The 24,048-nt window shown below is 42.0% G+C and overlaps 1 protein-coding gene across 1 annotated transcript in view; it reads left to right on the forward strand.

Annotated features, from left to right (window-relative positions):
• The window catches only part of rasgrf2b (Ras protein-specific guanine nucleotide-releasing factor 2b), a 181,462-nt gene that overhangs the window by 151,914 nt on the left and 5,500 nt on the right, over positions 1–24,048 (forward strand). The window contains exons 23-25 of the mRNA XM_064973592.1: positions 19,419–19,522; positions 19,606–19,690; positions 20,114–20,311. Of these exons, the coding sequence (XP_064829664.1) occupies positions 19,419–19,522; positions 19,606–19,690; positions 20,114–20,311 (387 nt within the window). The remainder of the gene's footprint in view (positions 1–19,418; positions 19,523–19,605; positions 19,691–20,113; positions 20,312–24,048) is intronic.

A 24,048-nucleotide genomic window follows, 5' to 3' on the forward strand; every position in this document is an offset into this window, starting at 1 on the left:
CAGGTGGATGGATTATCTTGAGAAAGGATAAAATGCTCGCTAACAGGGATGTAAACTATTTGTGCACAACATTTTTGGGATCTTTTATTTCAACTCATAAAACAAGGGACCAGCACTTTACATGTTGTGTTTATATTCAGTGTTCAGTGTAGTTAAATTGAATCCGTCTTCTAAACTAAATTTAATTTAAACTTTAAACCAATATGAAATGTAATCTATTTGCTCCATTGTTTTAAAATCAAATTTAAAAGTAGTCTAAACTGCCTAAATCTAAACTGCCACTGGATGAGGGTTGACGCCCTCTGTTGGCATTTTCTAAGCAACACATATATTGAAAATGACCTTTATTAACTATAAGTCCTACAAACATATGTTTAGTACTGTTAGAAAGGTAAAAACGGTGGGATTCAGGAACACCATGACAATTACAGAACAAGTGCATCAGCAGGGGAAAAAAGTATAAATAAATATTTGTAAAAATGTTTTTTTTTTGTAGGGTGGGGGTTGGGTTCCCGAATAGTCCCCATGTAGGGGAATACGAGATTTGAAAGTCTAGGTTTGAAATAAAATGTCACTAAATATAATTTCAAAAGGATACAAAAAAAAACAACACAGACATGTTTGTAAAACTCAACTAGCCAGTTTACTAATTTGACATAAAAGTGCAATTAATTTCACCATTGGCCCTAAGTGAACACCCACTTTGATAGCTAGCAAGCTAGCAATGATTAGTGCTGATTTGTTTCCATAGAAATAGAATAAGAACACATTTATATGGTGAGGCCATTATGACACGTTTCACTAATCATAGAGGGCTTACAGTTGTGTCACAAATCACCTAACAACCGCACCAGTCACCATGTTGGAAGACCAAAATCAGTCTGTTGGAAGTTCTCCAATCATCCACATGGCTGGCTGCATTTTGCTACCACCGGAATCTTCGGGAAGATTGCTAATTATTTCGTTTTTCTAAGGAGCCAGAAAACAGAGGCAGTGGAAACCCCTTTTCAAGTAAGTAAATATATTTTTTAATTATCAAAATCAATGTATTATTAGCTAGCTAGCTACAGAACCTTAGTGTATACATACTGTATAGCTGGCTAAGTGGATTAAATTTCACCAGTTTGCTAACTTGATATTAGCTAGTCAGCTAGCTATCTTGATGTATTTATCATTGTAAGTCTAAATGAATTTGTAGCTCGGTAGCTAGCTAACAGCCATGGAAGAGGGTGAATGGATTAGCTAGCAGTTCAAGCTTTCAGAAGGGAGAGTAGGCTACTCTGGATAGGGCAGGTACCTTTGTGTAAGGACATTATGAAAATATTCTCAATTTCCAGTTCCTAGTGAGAAACTGAGGACAGAGAGATATAACAACATAATATTCAGGGCTGTCTAATTTGAGTGTAATGCAGCCTGTTTCTTTTGTGATGCTTTCTGTCCTCTGATACAGAGAGATGTAAAGCAGATGAAGAGATCCCAATGAATGCCCCAAGAGAATAAGTGTACATCCTTGTATACCATGGATTGTATATGTACCTATGTTAGCACATTTTGTGAACAAAAATACAGTTTAAGTCAACACAAAATGTAAACTCAGCAAAAAAATAAATGTCCTCTCAACTGCGTTTATTTTCAGCAAACATGTGTAAATATTTGTATGAACATGACAAGATTCAACAACTGAGACATAAACTGAACAAGTTCCACAGACATGTGACTAACAGAAATTGAATAATGTGTCCCTGAACAAAGGGGGGTCAAAATCAAAAGTTACCGTCAGTATTAAGTACTGCAGTGCATTTCCTCCTCATGGAATGCACCAGCTTTGCCAGTTCTTGATGTGAGATGTTACCCCACTCTTCCACCAAGACACCTGCAAGTTCCCAGACATTTCTGGGGGGAATGGCCCTAGGCCCTCACCCTCCGATCCAACAGGTCCCATTGTCTTCAAAGCGAGCAAAGAAGTTGTTCAATTTGTCTGGGAGCAAGACGTCGGTGTCCACAACGGGGCTGGTTTTCTTTTTGTAATCCGTGATTTACTGTAGACCCTGCCACATACGTCTCGTGTATGAGCCGTTGAATTGCTCTACTTTGTCTCTATACTGGCGCTTAGCTTGTTTAATTGCCTTGCGGAGGGAATAGCTACACTTGCTTGTATTCGATCATGTTTCCCTTTTTCGTTTTGCGCGGATGCTGCCATAATGTCAGGATGAGCCTGCAGGTAGGGTACCACATGAGGGAGGAGGATGTCTTCCCTGTAACATACTGCATTGAGATTGCCTGCAATGACAACAAGCTCAGTCCAATGATGCTGTGACACAACGCCCCAGACCATGACGGACCCTCTACCTCCAAATTGATCCCACGGACATTGCAATTTATTGCCCCGGCCACATCTGCAGTCCTCATGCCTCCTTGCAGCATGCCTAAGGCATGTTCACGCAGATGAGCAGGAACCCTGAGAGTCAGTAGAAAGGCCTCTTTAGTGTCCTAAGCTTTCATAACTGTGACCTTAATTGCCTACCTTCTGTAAGCTGTTAGTGTCTTAACGACCGTTCCACAGATGCATGTTCATTAATTGTTTATGGTTCATTGAACAAGCATGGGAAACAGTGTTTAAACCCTTTACAATGAAGATCTGTGAAGTTATTTGGATTTTTACTCATTATCTTTGAACGACAGAGTCCTGAAAAAATGTTTATTTTTTGCTGAGTTTATAAACCTATTAGAAATGGAACAGGCCAACCCTGCTGGGTGTGCATCCTTCTGTTCCAGCCCAGCACAAACACACCTGATTCAATGTATCAAACCTAATTAGTTATCTTCTTATGGGTATGTGGGACGCTACCATCCCACCTGGCCAACATCCGGTGAAATTGCAGAGCGCCAAATTCAAAAATAGAAATACTCATAATATAAATTCATAAAACATACAAGTGTTATACATCGGCTTAAAGATGAACTTCTTGTTAATTCAACCGCGGTGTCAGATTTCAAAAAGGCTTCATGGCGAAACCATAACATGTGATTATCTGACGACAGCGCCCAGCACACAAAATATTACAAACAGTTACCAGCCAAGCATTGGAGTTACAAAAGTCAGAAATAGCGATAAAATGAATCAGTTACTTTTGATGATCTTCATATGGTTGCACTCACAAGACTCCCAGTTTCACAATAAATGTTTGTTTTGTTTGATAAAGTCCCTCTTTATATTCGAAAACCTCAGTTTTGTTGGCGCGTTTTGTTGGCAGTCACAACAAGCAGTCACAACAGGCAGATGAAAAATCCAAATAGTATCATTAAAGTTCATAGAAACATGTCGAACGATGTTTATAATCAATCCTCAGGTTGTTTTTAGTCATAATAATCAATAATATTTCAACCGGACAATAGCTTCGTCAATATAAAAGAAAAACAAGAAAGGTGTGCTCTCGGTCGTGCGCAGCAAACAGGCCTGGGGACTTCCCAGGGTCCACTCACTCAGTGGTCTTACTCCCTCATTTTTCAGAATACAGGCCTGAAACAATTTCTAAAGACTGTTGACCTCTAGTGGAAGCCATAGGAAGTGCAATTTTTGTCCTAAGTCATGGGATACTGTATAGGCATTCAATATAAAACTACAAACATAAACAAATCCCACTTCCTGGATGGATTTTTCTCAGGTTTTTGTCTGCCATATCAGTTCTGTTATACAGACATTATTTTAACCGTTTTGGAAACTTTAGAGTGTTTTCTATCCAAATTATATGCATATCCTAGGTTCTGGGCCTGAGTAGCAGGCAGTTTACTTTGGGCACGCTTTTCATCCGGAGGTGAAAATAGTGCCCCCTGAGGTTAATAATCAAGTGTGCTATTGCTGAGCTGGAACAGATGTCTGCACCCCCTCGTAGGTCAGGGATCAGTGGAGTGGATTGTTCTAAGCTTGTGGCTGTCTTGAACCCTACTGTTTGTTGATATCAATCTTCCCTGCGACCTGCCCTGTCTGGATCTGCGAGGAGCAACAGCGTAATCTATGTTGTTACCATGACAAAGACCAAAGCCAGTGGGAGTACCGTTGAGGACAGTGGTGTCTCTCTATCACCGGTGGAGGATATTTTAAGCGAACAAAAATAGTTTTACAAACAGTTGTTACAACGACACAAAATAGCTTCAAGTGTTTTGTCCAAAAACTGGTGGGGTCAGCTAATAAAATAATGGACGACCTGACCCTAGTGGTCCAGGACCTGAAGAACAGTTTGCAGTTCTCCCAGGGTCAGCTCGATGAGTTTAAACAGGAGAATGTCAAGATGACAGCAATCTGTAAGTTATTGAGAGAGGACCTCAGTTCTGTATGTGAATCCATGATAACAGTGAGAAATCGGATTATCTCAAAGGACAATCAAGGTGGAACAACATGGTTGTGGACAGAATTGCAGAATCTCCACATGAGACCTGGATGGTGGGAAATTATCTCGGAAAAACTCAAGATGGACCACAGGAAGATTGAGGTGGAGCACGCCCACAGGACTGGAAAACCCACCACCAACCCAGGTGACAGGTCCAGGCCGACAGTGGTCAGATGGTCAAGATAGTGGTCAAGTTCCTGAGGTTCAGGAAAGAGCCAAGAACTCGAGAGGAATGGATATATTCCTCAACGAGGACTATTTGAAGCTATCCTGAATCAGCCGAATGAATGCACACCTGATCACGTGTAAACACTCTCACCTCTTCCTTTCGCTTGTGAACTTCAATGCACAACACATCAGCGTGACCAGGCAAAAAAAACTTTACAAGCCAAACCCCTACACACAGCCTACATCGGTGTCACCATATTAGCTAAAGTACTGTTATAGTCAGCATAGCTAATAGAACTAACGCGTTAGTAAACCCTCTACAATCATGCAGTAACATTACAGTGTGCAGTTACACATTACAGTAAGCAGTCACACCGGTGGGCCTTGGTGGCAATAAATTAGTAAAACCGAAAGCTTACCTTGACTTGGAAGAGTTCCAGTGTTGTGTTGGATAGTCAAATCAAATCAAATTTTATTGGTCACATACACATATTTAGCAGATGTTATTGCGGGTGTAGCGAAATGCTAGCTCCAACAGCTCAGTAATATCCAACAATTCACAACAATCTAAAGTTAAAGAATGGAATTAGAAATATATTAGTATTAGGACGAGGAATGTCAGAGTGGCATTGACTAAAATACAGTAGAATAGAATACAGTATATACATACGAGATGAGTAAAGCAGTATGTAAACATTATTAAAGCAACTAGTTTTCCATTATTAAAATGATAATGATTCCATGTCTATGCAGCAGCCTCTAAGGTGCAGGGTTGAGTAATCTGGTGGGAGCCGGCTATCAATGGCTATTTTATAGTCTGATTGGCCTTGAGATAGAAGTTGTTTTTCAGTCTCTCGGTCCCAACTTTGATGCACCTATACTGACTGCCCCTTCTGGATGGTAGCGGGGTGAACAGGTCGTGGCTCGGTTGGTTAATGTCCTAGTTGATCTTTTGGGCCTTCCTGTGATATCGGGTGCTTTAGGTGTCCTGGAGGGCAGGCAGTGTGCCCCCGGTGATGCGTTGGGCAGACTGCATCACACTCTGTAGAGTCCTGCAGTTGCGGGCAGTGCAGTCGCCGTAGCAGGGTGTTGATACAGCCCGACAGGATGTGCTCAATTCTGCATCTGTAAAAGTTTATAAGAGTCTTAGGGGCCAAGCCGAATTTCTTCAGCCCCCTGAGGTTGAAGAGATGCCGTTGCTACCTTCTTCACCACAATGTCTGTGTGGATGGACCATTTCACATCGTCAGTGATGTGTACGCCATGGAACTTGAAGCTTTTCAACTTCTCCACTGCGGTCCCATCGATGTGGATAGGGGCATGCTCTCTCTGCAGACTAGGATAGGGAGAGATTGAATATGTCCTTAAACACTCCAGTCAGCTGGTCGGCGCATCCTCTGAGGACGCAGCTAGGGATGCCGTCTGGGCCGGCAGCCTTGTGAGGGTTAACACGCTTTAAATGCATTACCCATGTCGGCCACTGAGAACGAAAGCCCGCAGTCCATGGGAGTTGGCCGCATCGGTGGCACTGTGTTATCCTCAAAGTGGGCAAAGGAGGTGTTTAGCTTGTCCGGGACCATGACGTCGGTGTCTGCGGTGTGGCAGGTTTTCCCATTGTAATCCGTGATTGTCTGTAGACAATCGTCTCGTGTCTGGGCTGTTGAATTGCAACTCCACTTTTTCTCTGTACTGACGTTTTGCCTGTTTGATTGCCTTACGGAGGGAATAACTACACTGTATGTATTCAACCATATTCCCAGTCACCTTGCCATGGTTACATGCGGTGGTTCGCTCTTTCAGTTTTGCACGAATGCTGCCATCTATCCACAGTTCCTGATTTGGGTAGGTTTTAAAAGTCCCAGTGGGAACAACATCCACTATATCTTTCCTGATGAACACAATCACTTTCTCAGTGTCTGAGGCTACCCGGAACATTTCTCAGTCAGCGTGATCAAAACTATCTTGAAGCATGGATTCCGATTGGTCAGACCAGCGTTGAATAGACCTTAGCAGGGGTACTTCCTGTTTGAGTTCCTGCGTATAGTCAAGTATATGAAGGGATAAGCAAAATGGAGTCATGCATCCCGGAAGTTGGAGTAGCAGTGGTCGAGTGTTTTATTAGCGTGAGTACTACAGTCCATGTGTTGATAGAACTTTGGTAGAGTTTTCCTCAAATTTGCTTTGTTAAAATCTCCAGCTACAATAAATGCGGCCACAGGATATGTGGTTTCCAGTTTGCATAAAGTCCAGTGTAGTTCTTAGGGGCCATTGTGGTATCGGCTTGAGCGGGAATATACACGGCTGTGACTATAACCGAAGCTAATTCTCTTGAGAGGTAATACGGTCGGCATTTGATTGTGAGGTTTTCAAGGTCGGGTGAACGTTATCAACATCACAACATTATCACACCATTATCACACCATGAGTAGTAAATCATGAAGCATACACCCCCGCCTTTCTTCTTCCCGGAGAGTTCTTTATTCCTGCCTGCGCAATGTACTGAGAACTCAGCTGGCTGTACGGGGACAGTATATCTGGAGAGAGCCACGATTCCGTGAAACAGAGTATGTTACAGTCCCTGATGTCTACCTGGAGACTGAATATTACCGAGTAATGTACTTGGATGTGGTGGATGGTGTGCACACCTCCTGAGTCAGACTAGAAGTCTGCTCCGAATACCTCTTCTCTGCCGGCATCGTCTTGGAGCAGCGTCTGGGAAAAGTTAAATTGCCCTGGGGGGTACAAACAAAGGATCCAATTCGGGAAAGTCATATTCCTGGTCGTAACGCTGGTGAGTTACTGCCGCTCTAATATTCAAAAGTTATTTCCGGCTGTATGTAATAACATAACAATCTTGCTGGACTAATAATGTAATAAATAACATACAAAAAAAAATACTGCAAGCTTTTTGCTTTTGTCAGCGCCATCAAAGCCATCGAGCTAACATATCATCCATCTGTTTGAGCAGGGTATTTTAGTAAGGGAAACTTACTAAAATCTCCTTCATTTTGGTAGAAATGTATTTGTTTAAAATTGTTAAACTATTGCCTTTCTCTTTCTTTGAGTCAACTACTCACCACATTTTATGCATGGCAGTACTATCTAGCTTTAGCTTATGCTTTCAGTACTAGATATAAGGGCACAAGGCGAGACCCAGATGCAGACACAGGAGGCAGATGGTTAGAGTCTTTGTAGTTTATTTATAATCCAAATGAGTAGGCAGGAGAATGGTCGTGGACAGGCAAAAGGTCAAAACCAGATTCTGAGTCCAAGAAGTAAAGAGTGTCAGACAGGCTCGATGTCAGGGCAGGCAGAAGGGTCAGGCAGGCGGGTACGGAGTCCAGAAAAAACAGGCAAGGGTCAAAACCGGGCAGACTAGAAAAAGAGAATAGAAAAAAGGAGCACGGGAAAACACGCTGGTTGACTTGAAAACATACAAGACGAACTGGCACAGAGAGACAGGAAACACGGGGATAAATACACTGGGGAAAATAAGTGACACCTGGAGGAGGAGACAATCACAAGAACAGGTGAAACAGATCAGGGCGTGACTAGATTTATTATCTGATCCTTTGATTGGAATAACTTTTTAAATGTTTTACCATTTTTATTTGTATGAAATTCACTGAGGAGGATGGTTCTCCCCTTCCTCCTCTGAGGAGCGTCCACTGACTGACGTGTGTGTGTAACTGATAGATGCATACACACATGTCTTTTGTCTGTAATGTATTTTTTGATATATGTTGGACCCCAGTAAGACTAGCTGTCATCATTGACGTCTGCTAATGGGGATCTTAATAAATCAAATCATAACCTATGGTGTTTACTTTTTTTGTTAAACCTGAAATTATGTTTTAGTAATAATAGCCTACGTGTTCCTAAAATGTCTTGACATACTTATACACTTTGAAATGATGTGATATAGTGTTGATTCGTTGAAGTCAAGTGTTTAAACTTGTTTAAATTGTTAACTTAACTATTATTCAAGATGAACTAGTGTTGCTGTTGATAAATCACAGATCACAATCCTGCAATAAAAAGAGGGGAAGCGAATCTGTCTCTTATTTGTCTGTTTCTCTGTTTTCTCAAATGAACATTAACTTTTTGTTCAGTCATAAGCCCTCCAATTCATTTTATTTGATTGTCACAATTTTTGGGATATCAGCCTTGTAAACCCATTTTGCAGCTGATAAATGGCATGCAACACCAATGCATCCATAGACCTACAGCAGTGGTTCCCAACTCCAGTCCTTGAGTACCCCCTTGAGCACACATTTTTGTTGTAGCCCCGGACAAACATGCCTGATTCAAATCATCAAGTTGACAAGTTGAATCAGGTGTGTTTGTCCAGTGCTACAATAAACTGGGTAAATTAGGGGGACTCTAGGACCGGAGTTGGGAACAACTGGCCTACAGTATGATGGCATTAGCCTTATGGGTATTTGCGAATAGAGAGAATAGCTTAACAGAGAATAGCTTAACTCACATATTGTTCAGCTACAGTACCAATCAAAAGTTTGGACACACCTACTCATTCAAGGCATTTTCTTTATTTTTTACTGTTTTCTACATTGTAGAATAATAGTGAAGACAGCACTATGAAATGATATAACACACATCGAATCACGTAGATACCGAAAAAGTGTTAAACAAATCAAAATGTATTTTAGATTTTTGATTCTTCAAAGTAGGCACCCTTTGCCTTGATAACAACTTTGCACCCTCTTGGTATTCTCTCAACCAGCTTCATTGAGGAATGCTATTCCAACAGTCTTGAAGGAGTTCCCATATATGCTGAGCACTTGTTGGCTGCTTTTCCTTCACTCTGCGGTCCAACTCAAAAAAAAACCTTGAATGACTAGATGTGTCCATACTTTTGATTGGTACTGTTTGTTGTTGAATGCTGTTGAATGCCGAAAGCTGAACTCAAATCAAGAGAGACCTCGATTTATTGTTTTTGTAAAGCTGACAGTGTTTTTATATATTTTCATTTTATGTTGGCTCTGTTGGGCTTAGTTGCTGCTGTCTGTCCCGGGATCCCTCCAGATTCCGCAGAGGGGGAGAGACACGTTAGCCCAGCTAGCCTAGCTGGCTCGGCGGTCTCAAATGGAGATCGCTATTGAACGTTTCCAGCGCTGCAGGAGCTGTGTTAACTTTGCTTTGTTCCGGGACAATGTGGACTGCGCTGACTTTCAAAAGCAAAACTACACAAGCTACTGGGGAATCCACACCCAACTACTTTTTATTTTTCATCCACCACAGTAGCTGGACGCCGCTCTGGTCTGGTGGAAGTGTTGCCGCCGTGTTGGCTCTCCACAGCCAACTGGCCGGTGCTCAGCAGGTTCCATAACTGAAGGGGTCTCCTCCTTCCCTGGAGAACAGAGCTGTTATCGACCCAATCAATCAGCCATGGCGATACGTCCCTCGCCGTGGAAGTCGAGGAAAGCGTCCTCTGGCAATGGTGGTCTCCTTGGAGATGTTGAGCTCAGACTTGACACAGACTAGAAATGGCTTTGTGTTTCTGGTATGTGATTTCAAAGGTTCCAGAGGTTCCAGCACCTTCTTCTTTGGGGGCTTCCCATTCAAGATCGGATCCGGAGGTACCTGCATCTTCGCCTTCTGTTCTGTCTCCCTCTCCAGTGGCTTCTACTTCAGGTTCAGATCCTCGCAGCCCTCACCCTCATCCGACCATGAGGCTGCCTGAGCGACTGGCCCATTTAACATCACCAGCTGTCATCATAAGCAGCTCTATGGTGAGAAACGTCTTGGTTCCCAAGGCAAAAACCATGTGCTACCCAGGAGTAAGAGTACAGGCTGCTTATGACTGTTCTACAACAGATGCCGGGAGCTGACACTGTCATAGTCCATGTGGGATGAAATAACATCAGGAGGGCTAGCTCAGGACATCAGAAAATGGATTTTAAAGAATTGATTTTAGCATTAAAACCTCCTTTAATTGCAGGTCCAGTACCATTGTTGGGCCGCGGGTGTGAAAGATTCAGCAGGCTACTGGCATTACACATCTGACGAAAATATTACTGTAGCTCTGCTGGAGTTTTATAGAAAACTTTGACACCTTCTGGAAACAGAAGATACTCTACATGAATGGCGAAGTACATCCAAGTCATCTTGGGTCCTGGAATCTGTCCACTCATTTTAATGCTGCGTTGAAACAATAAATTATCAATGACCCAAAACCAGCTCAGTTAATCCCTACCATTATGACAATGAGTTGTCTTGTGATTCATCAAATGTGGAGTTGGCAGACACAATGTACAGTGGGGCAAAAAAGTATTTAGTCAGCCACTGTATTTAGTCAGCCATTGTGCAAGTTCTCCCACTTAAAAAGATGAGAGAGGTCTGTAATTTTCATCATAGGTACACTTCAACTATGACAGACAAAATGAATTTTTTTTTCTCCAGAAAATCACATTGCAGGATTTTTAATGAATTTATTTGCAAATTATGGTGGAAAGCCAAAGCTTTTGCGTAGTTGACTACTACATCATGGCTCTGCAGTGTCATCAGCCAAGCTGCTATACTGCTGTTGTGTACAGCACACCCATGGATTTGTTGGCTTTTCAGAGAAGTCACAGGCTGGTGACATGTTTCTATGATCACCGTTTGTCCGCCGACAGAACTGGTGAAGTGTTTGACCGCCCAGACTGTCGACACCAGCGCCTTTTCACAGTCTGAGTACTTGAGTTCAGCAGGGTTGATTGTTTTACTCGCGTCAGCAACCACACATTTGTCTTGGCCGTAGTGCTGGGTTGTACCAGAAATAAGGCATTGCTTGGAGAAACCAACTTCCAAAAATAACGTATTTTCTTTGTTGGGGTATACCAGGCAGGGTGCCTCGCAAAGCAGGTTTTTCAAAGAAGTCACAGATTTGTCGTGAGTGCCATCCCAAATGATGGCACTTCTTTCTGAAGAAGATGGGTCAAAGGCGTTGACAAGTCAGCGTAGTTTTCGATTAATTGACGGGCGTAATTACATACTCCCAAGAAACTGCGCACCTCATGAAGGTTTGTAGGTATTTTGATGTTGTGGACTGCTTGGATTCTGTTAGTAGACTGTGGCAGGATGCCCTCAGCACCCACCAGAAGTCCAATGTAGTTTACCTTGCACCATTGTCCTTTCATTATTTGCCAACTTCGCCCCAGCTGCCCCGAGTTGGGAGAGAACGTGGTCGATCTAGTTGAGGTGATGTAACAATGTCTCCCTTCTCATGAGAACGTCGTCCACATAGATTATCGTCCCCATGGAGGCTGCATCTGGCATTACCTTGTGCAGGAAGATGTTGAACTCTGAAGGGGAGTTTGCATATCCGAACGGGCAACGATTGAACGTGAAGAGCTTGTTCGAGAAAGAGAAAGCCAACTTGTGTTGGTCACGACGGTCAACTGTCATGGCCGACTAGACAATGAAACCAGCTTGTTGAGTTGTCTGTAGTCAATGGTAAGACGACAGTTACCCATTGCTTTCAAAACGGGCCACACGAGAGCGCTGTACTTACTGTTACATTCCCTGATTATCTGTTTAGCTAATACGGAGTTGAAAGTCTCTTGTACCACTGCGTTCCCCGCAATCGGAATTTTGTATCATCACACAAACGTAGGAGCTGCTCCGGGTGGCGTAGGAATACGCACCACATGAATACCCATAACACCTCAATCTAGTGAGTCTGTTGACCTGTGTTTGTTATACAATTCCCGCAACTGATGTTTTTCAGTGTGATTGACAAGTGCGTCAGCTTCCGACAGTAGCTGTAGTACTTGTGCATGGAAACGAGCATATAGTTCGGCGATATCGTACAGGTCTTCATCAGGTGGTGACGGCATGTCAACGGTGGGGGAATCATCTGCAGGAGAAGATCCGTTATCGTCCTCCGTGACAATGTGGTATATGAACAGCTGGTTGTCAGAATCTACATCCATCCTGAACATTGATGTGACATCAAGTGGCAATATGGGAGTTATTGCGAATGCTTTTGATGGACAAATAAAAAGCGTTCCACCCTCGCAACAACTTCCATCTAGGGAGGACGGAAGAGGCCCAATCACCGGGACAACAAGTTCAAAATCATGGATGGAGTAATCAATCAATGTTCCTAGCTGAGTGTACTGAGGAATGGAAATATCTGCTTGCGTTAGATTCTGTACCAGGAGATAAGTGGAACCAGCGTTTAGTTCCAACAGCGGGTTACCATTGACAGTTAGCCCCAAGTTAAATAGTCGCGGAGATGGTTGGAAGAATGCAGTGGTGCCCTCCATCTGGTAGCCTGGCACCAGGTTCAGTCTTAAAGAGGCCTCTGTGGTTCTTGCCGGAATCACCATGGCGGACTCAGTTATCACCTTACAAGCTTCAGGAATACTCTGCCCAGATTCCAGTCGTACCAGGTCGAAAGACAAGGCGTGTTGGGCTGGCTGCGCTAAAGACCAAAGAACTTGGTGTATGGTATCGAGTTTAACACCAATCTTACCAAAATTTCTGCGCCTCAGCTAGGCCTACACTTAATGTCAGAACTGGACCCGCAGCTAGAATGTAACTACGTGTCTTACGTTTTTATTATGGTTTAACGTATTCACGCTGCAGGTTCCCCAAGGGGTACCACCCCCCCCCCCCCCCACCCCCCGCTCAACTCAAACCATGGCGCACACAATGCAAAAATATTCTTAGAAATACTTAACTTCCACACATTAACAAGTCCAATAGCTCAAATGAAAGATAAACACCTTGTTCATCTACCCAGCAAGTCAGATTTCTAAAATGATTTACGGCGAAAACATAGCACATATGTATGTCAAACCACCACAAAGACACAGATGATATGTAGCCATTTTGTCGAACAAAAGATGCAATCACAAACGCAGGATTAAAAGAAAAATAATTCACTAACCTTTTGAAAATCTTCATCAGATGACAATAATAGGACATGTTACACAGTACATTTGTTTTTTTCAATAATATGCAATTTATATCCATAAATCTCCGTTTACATTGACGCCATGTTCAGAAAATGCTAAAAAATGTCCGGAGAAATTATAGATAGCTCCGCCAGATAACGCCAGATAACATCAATACACATCATAAACTTTGACTAAATATACATGTTCTACATATAGTTAGAAAGATACACTGCTTCTTAATGCAATCGCTTTGTCACATTTATTTTTAACGTTACAGAAATCGTTCACTATTCAATAATCTGAGACGGCGCTCAGACATAAGCAATATTTCTCCGCTATGTTGGAGTCCCTTTGATGGTCTTCGATCAGAATGTAGTGGAAGGAGTCATACCCAATACATCGTTTGGTTTCAAGTTGTGTGTCTTTGTATTAGCATATGCTAACAGCTTCAGCTGAAATGCATCCAAAATGACTTCTGGTCCCGAACTGTTGCGCATCAAAACTTCAAAATTGCACAATATATGTTGACTAAACTGGTCAAACTAAGTGCAGAATCAAGCTTTAGGATGTTATTAACGTACAAAACAATTCTCAATTCAATCGGACAATCTAACTTCTTCTCATGCAAGTTGGAACAAAGGGAGCTCTGTGCTTAACGCGCGCCTGAAAGCGCATGTATTTTCTCGCGACACTCGCTATTTTGCCTGCCAAAGGGTCAAAGCTCGCGGGATTTGCACAATTAAACGCTCTACTGATAGAGGGCATCTCGCGGAAGACATAGAAACTGTTCCCAGATCCATAGCTGGTTGGGAAGGGTGGGGGCGATGACGTCAAAGTTGGCCCAACTTTCTGGATGACAAAAATAGTTTGGGAGATTGGCTGCCCTGTGAGTTCTGCTATACATACAGACATAATTCAAACGGTTTTAGAAACTTTAGAGTGTTTTCTATTCAATAATAATTATTATATGCATATATTAGCAATTTTGGACAGATTTTTTTTCAGTTTACTATGGGCTCGCAATTCATCCAAAGGGGGCAGTATTGTCCCGAGCCTTAACTTAAACAGAAGGCGCCGTGAATTTTGGGCCTGCTCTGAAATATGTGATAGTTGGTTTCTAACCGTGTTGGACAAAGTGAGTTTGGTGCCCATATGTATCAGTATGTATATGACATCAGTCAGAAGAATATCTTATTGATTGATGGACACTGACTTGATGTCTGACTTTTGTCTGTTTGCAATACATTTAAACAGTGATGAACCATCACCAAATTGACATGCTGAAATTAATACCAACGAGTGATGGAGAGGAACCACTATCACTGCCCGGCCATCCCGAGTTCAACGGGCCAGTCAATTGGGCATTTCTGCAGTATATTAGAGCATGTCAAATTCTTGATGGTAAATACCCATTGTAAGACACTGCAAATGAATAGCCATGCACCTGTTAATCTGAATGGGTTATCAGGAGCACATTTTTTAAATGTTTTTTTTAATGCCTTTAGTGGGTGCAAGGGGTCCATAGCCGAGTAGAGAGCATCCCCCAACCGTGTCCATCCAATAGGGGGCGCCCATGGTCATTTTTGTAATATTGTAGGGCTTCCTTCATGCCACTTTTCATGATGGTGCTAGCAGCCACCTGAGTGAGTGCTTGCTTGCTACCAACCGGAACATTACGATAGCCAAGACCAACAACGCAAACAAACAGACTATACAGCTACAAGTAGTGAGTGAAGTTACAAACGGACTATACTAAACAAGTTAAAGGTCTTACCTGTGAATAAATATTTTCCACTCACATAGCTACTTGTAGCCTACTTGGTGCCAACGCCCTCGTTACTGACCCAGTATTGTCATTGTCCCCATATTTCTCACTCTTCTGCACCGAATTGCCTGAAGCCACAGGGGTCTTCTCACAGGCTCTTATTTCCCTATGTGGGAGCACGAACAAAAGGTTGTGATTTTCTTTACCTGGTTGTACATGTACATTGAACAACACAGCAGCTTTTAAGGCATGTTTTGTTATTTCGGTAAAAAGGAAAATCGATGTCAAAGTTGGTTCTTTTACAATGGTAAAGAATTTTTGTTTTCCCCAATTTGTGGGCGTGGTCAAGGGTAATTCCATTTTATGATGTGAATATCAACTCGGTGTATAGTTTAGTGATTTAACCTTAATCCAGTCGTAAATATAATATAATAATGAACCTAGATTTACAGTGTCTAGATTAGGTCTAATGTAAGAGTAATTTAAACCATGTTTGTGCAACCCACCTTAATAGTGTAGGTTACAGAGCAGATCTAAGGTTGTGCTAATGGTTAAGATTTAGGAAAGGTAACTGATGTTGGATATGTACCGCAGGTGGCACCTTAATTAGGGAGGGTGGGCTCATAGTAATGGCTGGAACTGTCACACCCTGACCATAGAGAGCCATTGTTTCTCTATGCTATTGTAGGTCAGGGTGTGACTGGGGTGTTCTAGTTTATTTCTATGTGGGGTTCTAGGTTTATTTTCTATGTTGGTGATTTGTATGATTCCCAATTAGAGGCAGCTGGTAATCTTTGTCTCTAATTGGGGATCATATTTAAGTAGTGTTTGTTCCTAGCTGTGGGATATTGTATTTTTGTACTTTGAGTTGGTGTATGTAGCACCTCTGTAGTCACGGTTCGTTGTTTGTTTCTTGTTTTGTTGTTTTTGTTAAGTTTCACTATTAATAAATGATGTGGAACTCAACATTCGCTGCGCCTTGGTCCGTGTCTCTACAAACAGCCATGACCAGGAACGGATTAAATGGAATCAAACACATGATTTCCATGTGTTTGATACCATTCCATTCACTCCATTCCATAATTTTTATGAGCAGTCCTCCCTATAGATTAGTTGACCTATCCCACTAAGCAGAACTCAGACATGCTGATATAAATAGGCCTGCCAGTCTGTGAGACTTAGGCACAATCTGCTGTTTTTCTTTTTTATAACATCAACATTACAGTTCCTAAAGTTCTATTTTTTATATATATTTTTTTACCTTTATTTAACTAGGCAAGTCAACAAATTCTTATTTTCAATGACGGCCTAGGAACAGTGGGTTAACTGCCTGTTCAGGGTCCGAACGACAGATTTGTACCATGTCAGCTCGGGGATTTGAAATTACAACCTTCCGGTTGCTAGTCCAACGCTCTAACCACCAGGCTACCCTGATCACACTGAGACGCATGATCAATGATGAAATCATATATGACCTAGTCAAAAGTTAAAATAATCTCGACTTCTTTTGGAGTTGCATATGTTCAAAGGTGGACATATTGTACATGGTTTGTCGTAAAATCACAGCCATTGACTTTCATCCGGCAAGAGATGACTCCCATTGAAAAAGCATTGGCTACATCCAGAATTGTCCGACACAAAATCTTAATGGGCCACCCATAAGATAGTCAGAGACGGAGAGAAAGAGGTTGAGTGTAAGAGGGTTAGTAGAGGTAAATGAAGGGAGAGAGAAAGATTAAGGAAAGGGGAGAAAAGAGATAGAAAAATGGTGTGTGTGGTGTGTGATAGAGATTGAGTTCCAGATAGAGGTATATATTTCTCCTCATATATTTGTCCACTGTGAGTATCTTACATCACCGAAAGCTGTTTATGCTTTTCTCTCTCTAATCCCCCCCCCCCTCAACCCCCCCTCCCTTCTTATTCTTCTTTCTCGTGACTCACACCATGTTTTTTGAGGGGGGGGGGGGGTTAAATACCTTGTGTGTTAATTGTGAATTATTTATTTATTTATTTCACCTTTATTTAACCAGGTAGGCAAGTTGAGAACAAGTTCTCATTTACAATTGCGACCTGGCCAAGATAAAGCAAAGCATTAAAGCAAAGCAAAAAATAAAATAAAATAAAAACAGTAGGGAAAGAGGTAGTTGTTTGGACTAAATTATAGGTGGGCTATGTACAGGTGCAGTAATCTGTGAGCTGCTCTGACAGTTGGTGCTTAAAGCTAGTGAGGGAGATAAGTGTTTCCAGTTTCAGAGATTTTTGTAGTTTGTTCCAGTCATTGGCAGCAGAGAACTGGAAGGAGAGGCGGCCAAAGAAAGAATTGGTTTTGGGGGTGACCAGAGAGAAAATCAGCTCAAACCACCCACCAGAGGCCACGGCAACTAATTGTCTCAAATAAATTACTGAGACTTTTATTTCTCCTTTCCGTGAACACATATGTACAGCTTTTCACCGAACCCTTGTCAGTCAGAGCTGGTAGGCTGGCTGTTTTGTTGTTGTTGTTGAATCTCATTGCTGAATGGTTGTTGTTCTTGTGTTTGTATACAGTGGGGCAAAAACATATTTAGTCAGCCACCAATTGTGCAAGTTCTCCTACTTAAAAAGATAAGAGAGGCCTGTAATTGACATCATAGGTACACTTCAACTATGACAGACAAAATTAGAAAAAAAATACAGAAAATCACATTGTAGGATTTTTAATGAATTTATTTGCAAATTATGTCAGAAAATAAGTATCTGGTCACCTACAAACAAGCAAGATTTCTGGCTCTCACAGACCTGTAAATTCTTTAAGAGGCTCCTCTGTCCTCCACTCGTTACCTGTATTAATGGCACCCGTTTGAACTTGTTATCAGTATAAAAGACACCTGTCCACAACCTCAAACAGGCACACTCCATGCTCCACTATGGCCAAGACCAAAGAGCTGTCAAAGGACACCAGAAACAAAATTATAGACCTGCACCAGGCTGGGAAGACTGAATCTGCAATAGGTAAGCGGCTTGGTTTGAAGAAATCAACTGTGGGAGCAATTATTAGGAAATGGAAGACGTACAAGACCACTGATAATCTCCCTCGATCTGGGGCTCCACGCAAGATCTCACGCCGTGGGGTCAAAATGAACACAAGTACGTTGAGCAAAAATCCCAGAACCACACGTGGGGACCTAGTGAATGACCTGCAAAGAGCTGGGACCAAAGTAACAAAGCCTACCATCAGTAACACACTACGCCGCCAGGGACTCAAATCTTGCAGTGCCAGACGTGTCCCTCTGCTTATTATAAGCCAGTACATGTCCAGGCTCGTCTGAAGTTTGCTGGAGAGCATTTGGATGATCCAGAAGAAGATTGGGAGAATGTCATGTGGTCAGATGAAACGAAAATATTACTTTTTTTGTAAAAACTTAACTCGTCGTTTTTGGAGGACAAAGAATGCCGGGTTGCATCCAAAGAACACCATACCTACTGTGAAGCATCGAAGTGGAAACAAGTCCAAACAACAACAACTTTCTGCAACGGGACCAGGACGACTGATCAGTGTAAAGGAAAGAATGAATGGGGCCATGTATCGTGAGATTTTGAGTGAAAACCTCCTTCCATCAGCAAGGGCATTGAAGATGAAATGTGGCTGGGTCTTTCAGCATGACAATTTTCCCAAACACACTGCCCGGGCAACGAAGGAGTGGCTTCGTAAGAAGCATTTCAAGGTCCTGGAGTGGCCTAGCCAGTCTCCAGATCTCAACCCCATAGAAAATCTTTGGAGGGAGTTGAAAGTCCATGTTGCCCAGCAACAGCTCCAAAACATCACTGCTCTAGAGGAGATCTGCATGGAGGAATGGGCCAAAATACCAGCAAGAGTGTGAAGACTTACAGAAAACGTTTGACATCTGTCATTGCCAACAAAGGGTATATAACAAAGTATTGAGATAAACTTTTGTTATAAATTAATTAATTAAAAATCCTACAATGTGATTTTCTGGATTTTTTTTCTCATTTTGTCTGTCATAGTTGAAGTGTACCTATTATGAAAATTACAGGCCTCTCTCATCTTTTTAAGTGGGAGAACTTGCACAATTGGTGGCTGACTAAATACTTTTTTGCCCCACTGTATGTGTATGTGTACAGCGCGTGGATGCATGTGTGTGTGTGTATATGTATGTCTCATGCTGGTGTGTGTATGTTCTCTTCCAGGTGGAGTGTCCTAGGTCAGAATGTTTTGAGTCTCTGTCTGCCATGGAGCTGGCTGAACAGATCACACTACTGGACCACATCGTCTTCAGGAGTATCCCCTATGAGTGAGTCTGTCACCTCATATCCTAAAGTGATGATATCATTTCTTGTGGTGATCTCATATCAGTATGTGTTGTCTCTCTGTTAGGGAGTTCCTGGGGCAGGGCTGGATGAAGGTGGATAAGTCTGAGAGGACTCCCTACATCATGAAGACCAGCCAGCACTTCAATGATGTGAGTTTGTGTGTGTGTGTGTCTTTACTTTATTTGGAGGCCATCCCACTGGGCAAAAACTGGGTGAATCAACTTGGTTTCCACATCATTTCAACCCCAAAAATCAATGTCATGATCTTGAATCAACTTGGAAAACTGATTGGACTTGCAAAAAGTCATCAATGTAAGGGCAGTATTTTCCCCCCCAACTTTTAACCTAAATCCAATGACATGGTGACATTTTTTGTTGATTTCTTGTTGAATTCAGGTTAGTTGACAACTGAACCAAATGTAAATACAAACTAGACGTTGAACTGACGTCTGTGCCCAGTGGGCTATACTTAAAGTGAGTGTCTCCTCTTTTCCTCTCTGCTTTCCAACCCATGTCTCTTTCTCTCCCTCTCTCTCTCTCTCTCTGTCTTTTCCCCTCTCACCCTCCTCTAGATGAGTAACCTGGTGGCGTCTCAAATCATGACCCATACTGACGTGGGCTCCAGGGCCAACTCTATTGAAAAATGGGTGGCTGTGGCCGACATCTGCCGCTGCCTCAACAACTACAATGGAGTCTTAGAGATCACCTCAGCTCTGAACCGCAGCGCCATCTACAGGTTGAAGAAGACATGGGCCAAAGTCTGCAAACAGGTGGGAAATTGTTCTAATTCTTTACCCTTCTCCAGAGGTCTGCACTCAATCACTCTCCCTTGTCCTTAGATCTACTAAGCTAACTGTCATGCATATTATTGTTAATGTGATGACATGCTATTTATCGACGGATTTACTATGTTTAGAATTACGTGATTAAATTAATAAGGTAACCATTAACTCTGTAACCTGGGGCACCATGGGAAAAGTTTGTTAAATGAGGTAACGTTTCATCAGTCTCATTCTGAACGTCGGATAATTTGTAAATCTGCACAAACTCGGGTCTTTCCGTACCACACAAATTGAGTTGATTATTTATTTACTAACAAGTTAAATGGTAACAGGATACACATACACACACACACACACACACACACACACACACACACACACACACACACACACACACACACACACACACACACACACACAGTCTAGGGTATTGATTAGAACCTAATACAATGGCAACAGGTCCCTAGCGGTCCAACTCAATATGACACGTGTTACACAAGATGGAGATTTAAAGAAAGAGAGAGAGAGAGAGAGAAAGAGAGAAAGTGCATGAGAGAAAAGCACACTTAGATACATTTGTAAACTATGCTTAGGTTAGCTCTAACACCTTGCCCCGAACTGTCACTCTTATGGGTCAGAATGTATTTACATGTTGAAGGTCTCCGTTGGGTATATCTTCGTGGTTTGGCCGACGCCCTTTTCTTTCGATGGCCGAGTCTCCTTCGTTACTGAGTGTAAGTCTCTGATAGTCCACACAATGTTCTTTCTATTGGTTGTCTGTTGCCTTGCACTTGTTCTGTGAGAGTAGTCTTCTTAGGAGGCTAATCAGCTGTGTCAACGCTCCCAGCTTGGGTAGGAGGGCCGTGTAGACAACCGATGATTTGAAGAGAATAACCGGTTGGTCTTTCTTGAATTCACCTTCTCAGAAACAGTACTTAGATACAGTACAGAATCGCTACTCCACCATGAACTTGATTTTTTTTGTCTTCAATCTTGTGTTGTGTTTCAGGGTCACGACTAGTCGTAAACCTCGGCTGCAGCGCGTGGTAAACTTAGTCTGCATGTAAAATTCTTAACTCACATGTTTTATACCCTCGGGTCTAAAAGGGGCATTTTGGTCTTTATGACATGATCTCTGGGTTTCCAGGTATTAGAACAAACCTTGCCTTGTAACGAGCTCCAGGAAACCCAGAGAACATGTCATGAAGACAGAAACTAAAATCTCATTTAGACAACTAAAATCACAGTTCATCGTTACAAAAACATTCTCTTTGATCTGGATATTTTCTACAAAATGCACAGTATGCAAACATTATGAAAACTGTTCAAGTTACAATGTTTTCATTATAACGTTGTCATGTAATTTATAATAACATAACAAAAACGACATTCATTTTCATATTCCATCTATCATTGTTACCACCATTTTGGCTGATGAAATATAATGTTCCGAAGTCCATTTATTGCATGTTACAGTTCTGAGGTAGATTCTCCATAAGGCACACACATTCCAGTATGTCACATTAGAGTCAAGGAAGGAGTTGGGATGCTGCCTTATAATTCACGATGGCCGTGTGGTTATAACCCCCCCCCCCCCCCCCCATCAATCCCTCTATACAGTTGAAGTCAGAAGTTTACATACACTTAGGGTAGAGTCATTAAAACTCATTTTTCAACCACTCCTTGTAACGGTATTCGTCGTCTGAAGAAGAGGAATCATCGGACCAAAGCGCAGCGTGGTAACTGTTCATGCTTTCTTTATTAAAACTGAACACTATAACAAAATAACAAAGGGAATAACCGAAACAGTCCTGAAAGGTGCAAAACACTAAACAGAAATTAACTACCCACAAAAACCCTGTGGGAAAAAGCTACCTGTGGTTCCCAATCAGAGACAACGATAGACAGCTGTCCCTGATTGAGAACCATACCCGGCCAAAACAAATAAATACAAAAACATTAAAAAAGGAACATAGAATGCCCACCCAAATCACACCCTGACCAAACCAAAATAGAGACATAAAAAGCTCTAAGGTCAGTTAACAAATTTCTTGTTAACAAACGATAGTTTTGGCAAGTCAGTTAGGACATCTACTTTGTGCATGACACAAGTAATTTTTCCCAAAATTGTTCAGAGAGATTATTTCACTTAGAACTCACTGTATCACAATTCCAGTAGGTCAGAGGTTTACATACAATAAGTTGACTGTGCCATTAAACAGCTTGGAAAATTCCAGAAAATTATGTCATGGGTTTAGAAGCTTCTGATAGGCTAATTGACATCATTTGAGTCAATTGGAGGTGTACCTGTGGACCTATTTCAAGCTCTACCTTCAAACTCAGTGCCTCTGCTTGACAACATCGGAAAATTAAAAGAAATCAGTCAAGATCTCAGAAAAAAAATTGTAGACCTCCACAAGTCCGGTTCATCATTTGGGGGCAATTTCCAAACACCCGAAGGTACCACATTCATCTGAACAAACAATTGTATGCAAGTATAAACACCATGGGACCACGCAGCCGTCATACCGCTCAGGATGAAGATGTGTTCTGTCTCCTAGAGATGCACGTACTTTGCTGCGAAAAGTGCAAATCAACCCAGAACAACAGCAAAGGACGAAGATGCTGGAGGAAACGGGTGCAAACGTATCTATATCCACAGTAAAATGAGTCCTATATCGACATAACCTGAAAGGCTGCTCAGCAAGGAAGAAGCCACTGCTCCAAAACCGCCATATAAAAGCCAGACTACAGTTTGCAACTGCACATGGGGACAAAGATCATACTTTTTGGAGAAATGTCCTCTGGTCTGATGAAACAAAAATAGAACTGTTTGGCCATAATGACCATCGTTATGTTTAGAGGAATAAGGCGGAGGCTTGCAAGCCAAAGAACACCATCCCAACCATGAAGCATAGGAGTGCAGCATCATGTTTTGGGGGTGCTTTGCTGTAGGAGGGACTGGTGCTCTTCACAAAATTGATGGCATCATGAGGGGGGGAATTATGTGCATATATGGAAGCAACATCTCAAGACATCAGTCAGGAAGTTAAAGCTTGGTTGCAAATGGGTCTTCCAAATGGACAATGACCCCAAGCATACATCCAAAGTTGTGGCAAAATTGCTTAAGGACAACAAAGCCAAGGTATTGGAGTGGCCATCACAAAGCCCTGACCTCAATCATATCGAAAATTTGTAGACAGAACTGAAAAAGCTTGTGCGAGCAAGGAGGCCTGCAAACCTGACTCAGTTACACCAGCTCTGTCGGGAGGAATGGGCCAAAATTCACCCAACGTATTTTGAGAAGTTTGTGAAGGCTACCTGAAACGTTTGACCTAAGTAAAACAATTTAAAGGCAATGCTACCAAATACTAATTGAGTGTATGTAAACTTCTGACCCACTGGGAATGTGATGAAAGAAATAAAAGCTGAAATAAATAATTTGCTCTACTATTATTCTGACATTTCACATTCTTAAAATATAGTGGCGATCCTAACTGACCTAAGATTTAAAAAAAATACTATAATTAAATGTCAGGAATTGTGAAAAACTGAGTTTAAATGCATTTGGTTAAAGTGCATGTGAACTTTCGACTTCAACTGTACCTCTCCCTCTCTGCGGGAGGGAGGAATATCTCTGTAGAACCGTGATCCTTTGTAACCTGAACCTCACAGGCCAGTTGTGATACTAACATATTGCATTTTTTTAAATGGTCATAAAATTG

Source organism: Oncorhynchus masou, chromosome 1, assembly GCF_036934945.1.
Source record: "Oncorhynchus masou masou isolate Uvic2021 chromosome 1, UVic_Omas_1.1, whole genome shotgun sequence".
In the NCBI taxonomy this organism is placed as follows: domain Eukaryota; kingdom Metazoa; phylum Chordata; class Actinopteri; order Salmoniformes; family Salmonidae; genus Oncorhynchus; species Oncorhynchus masou.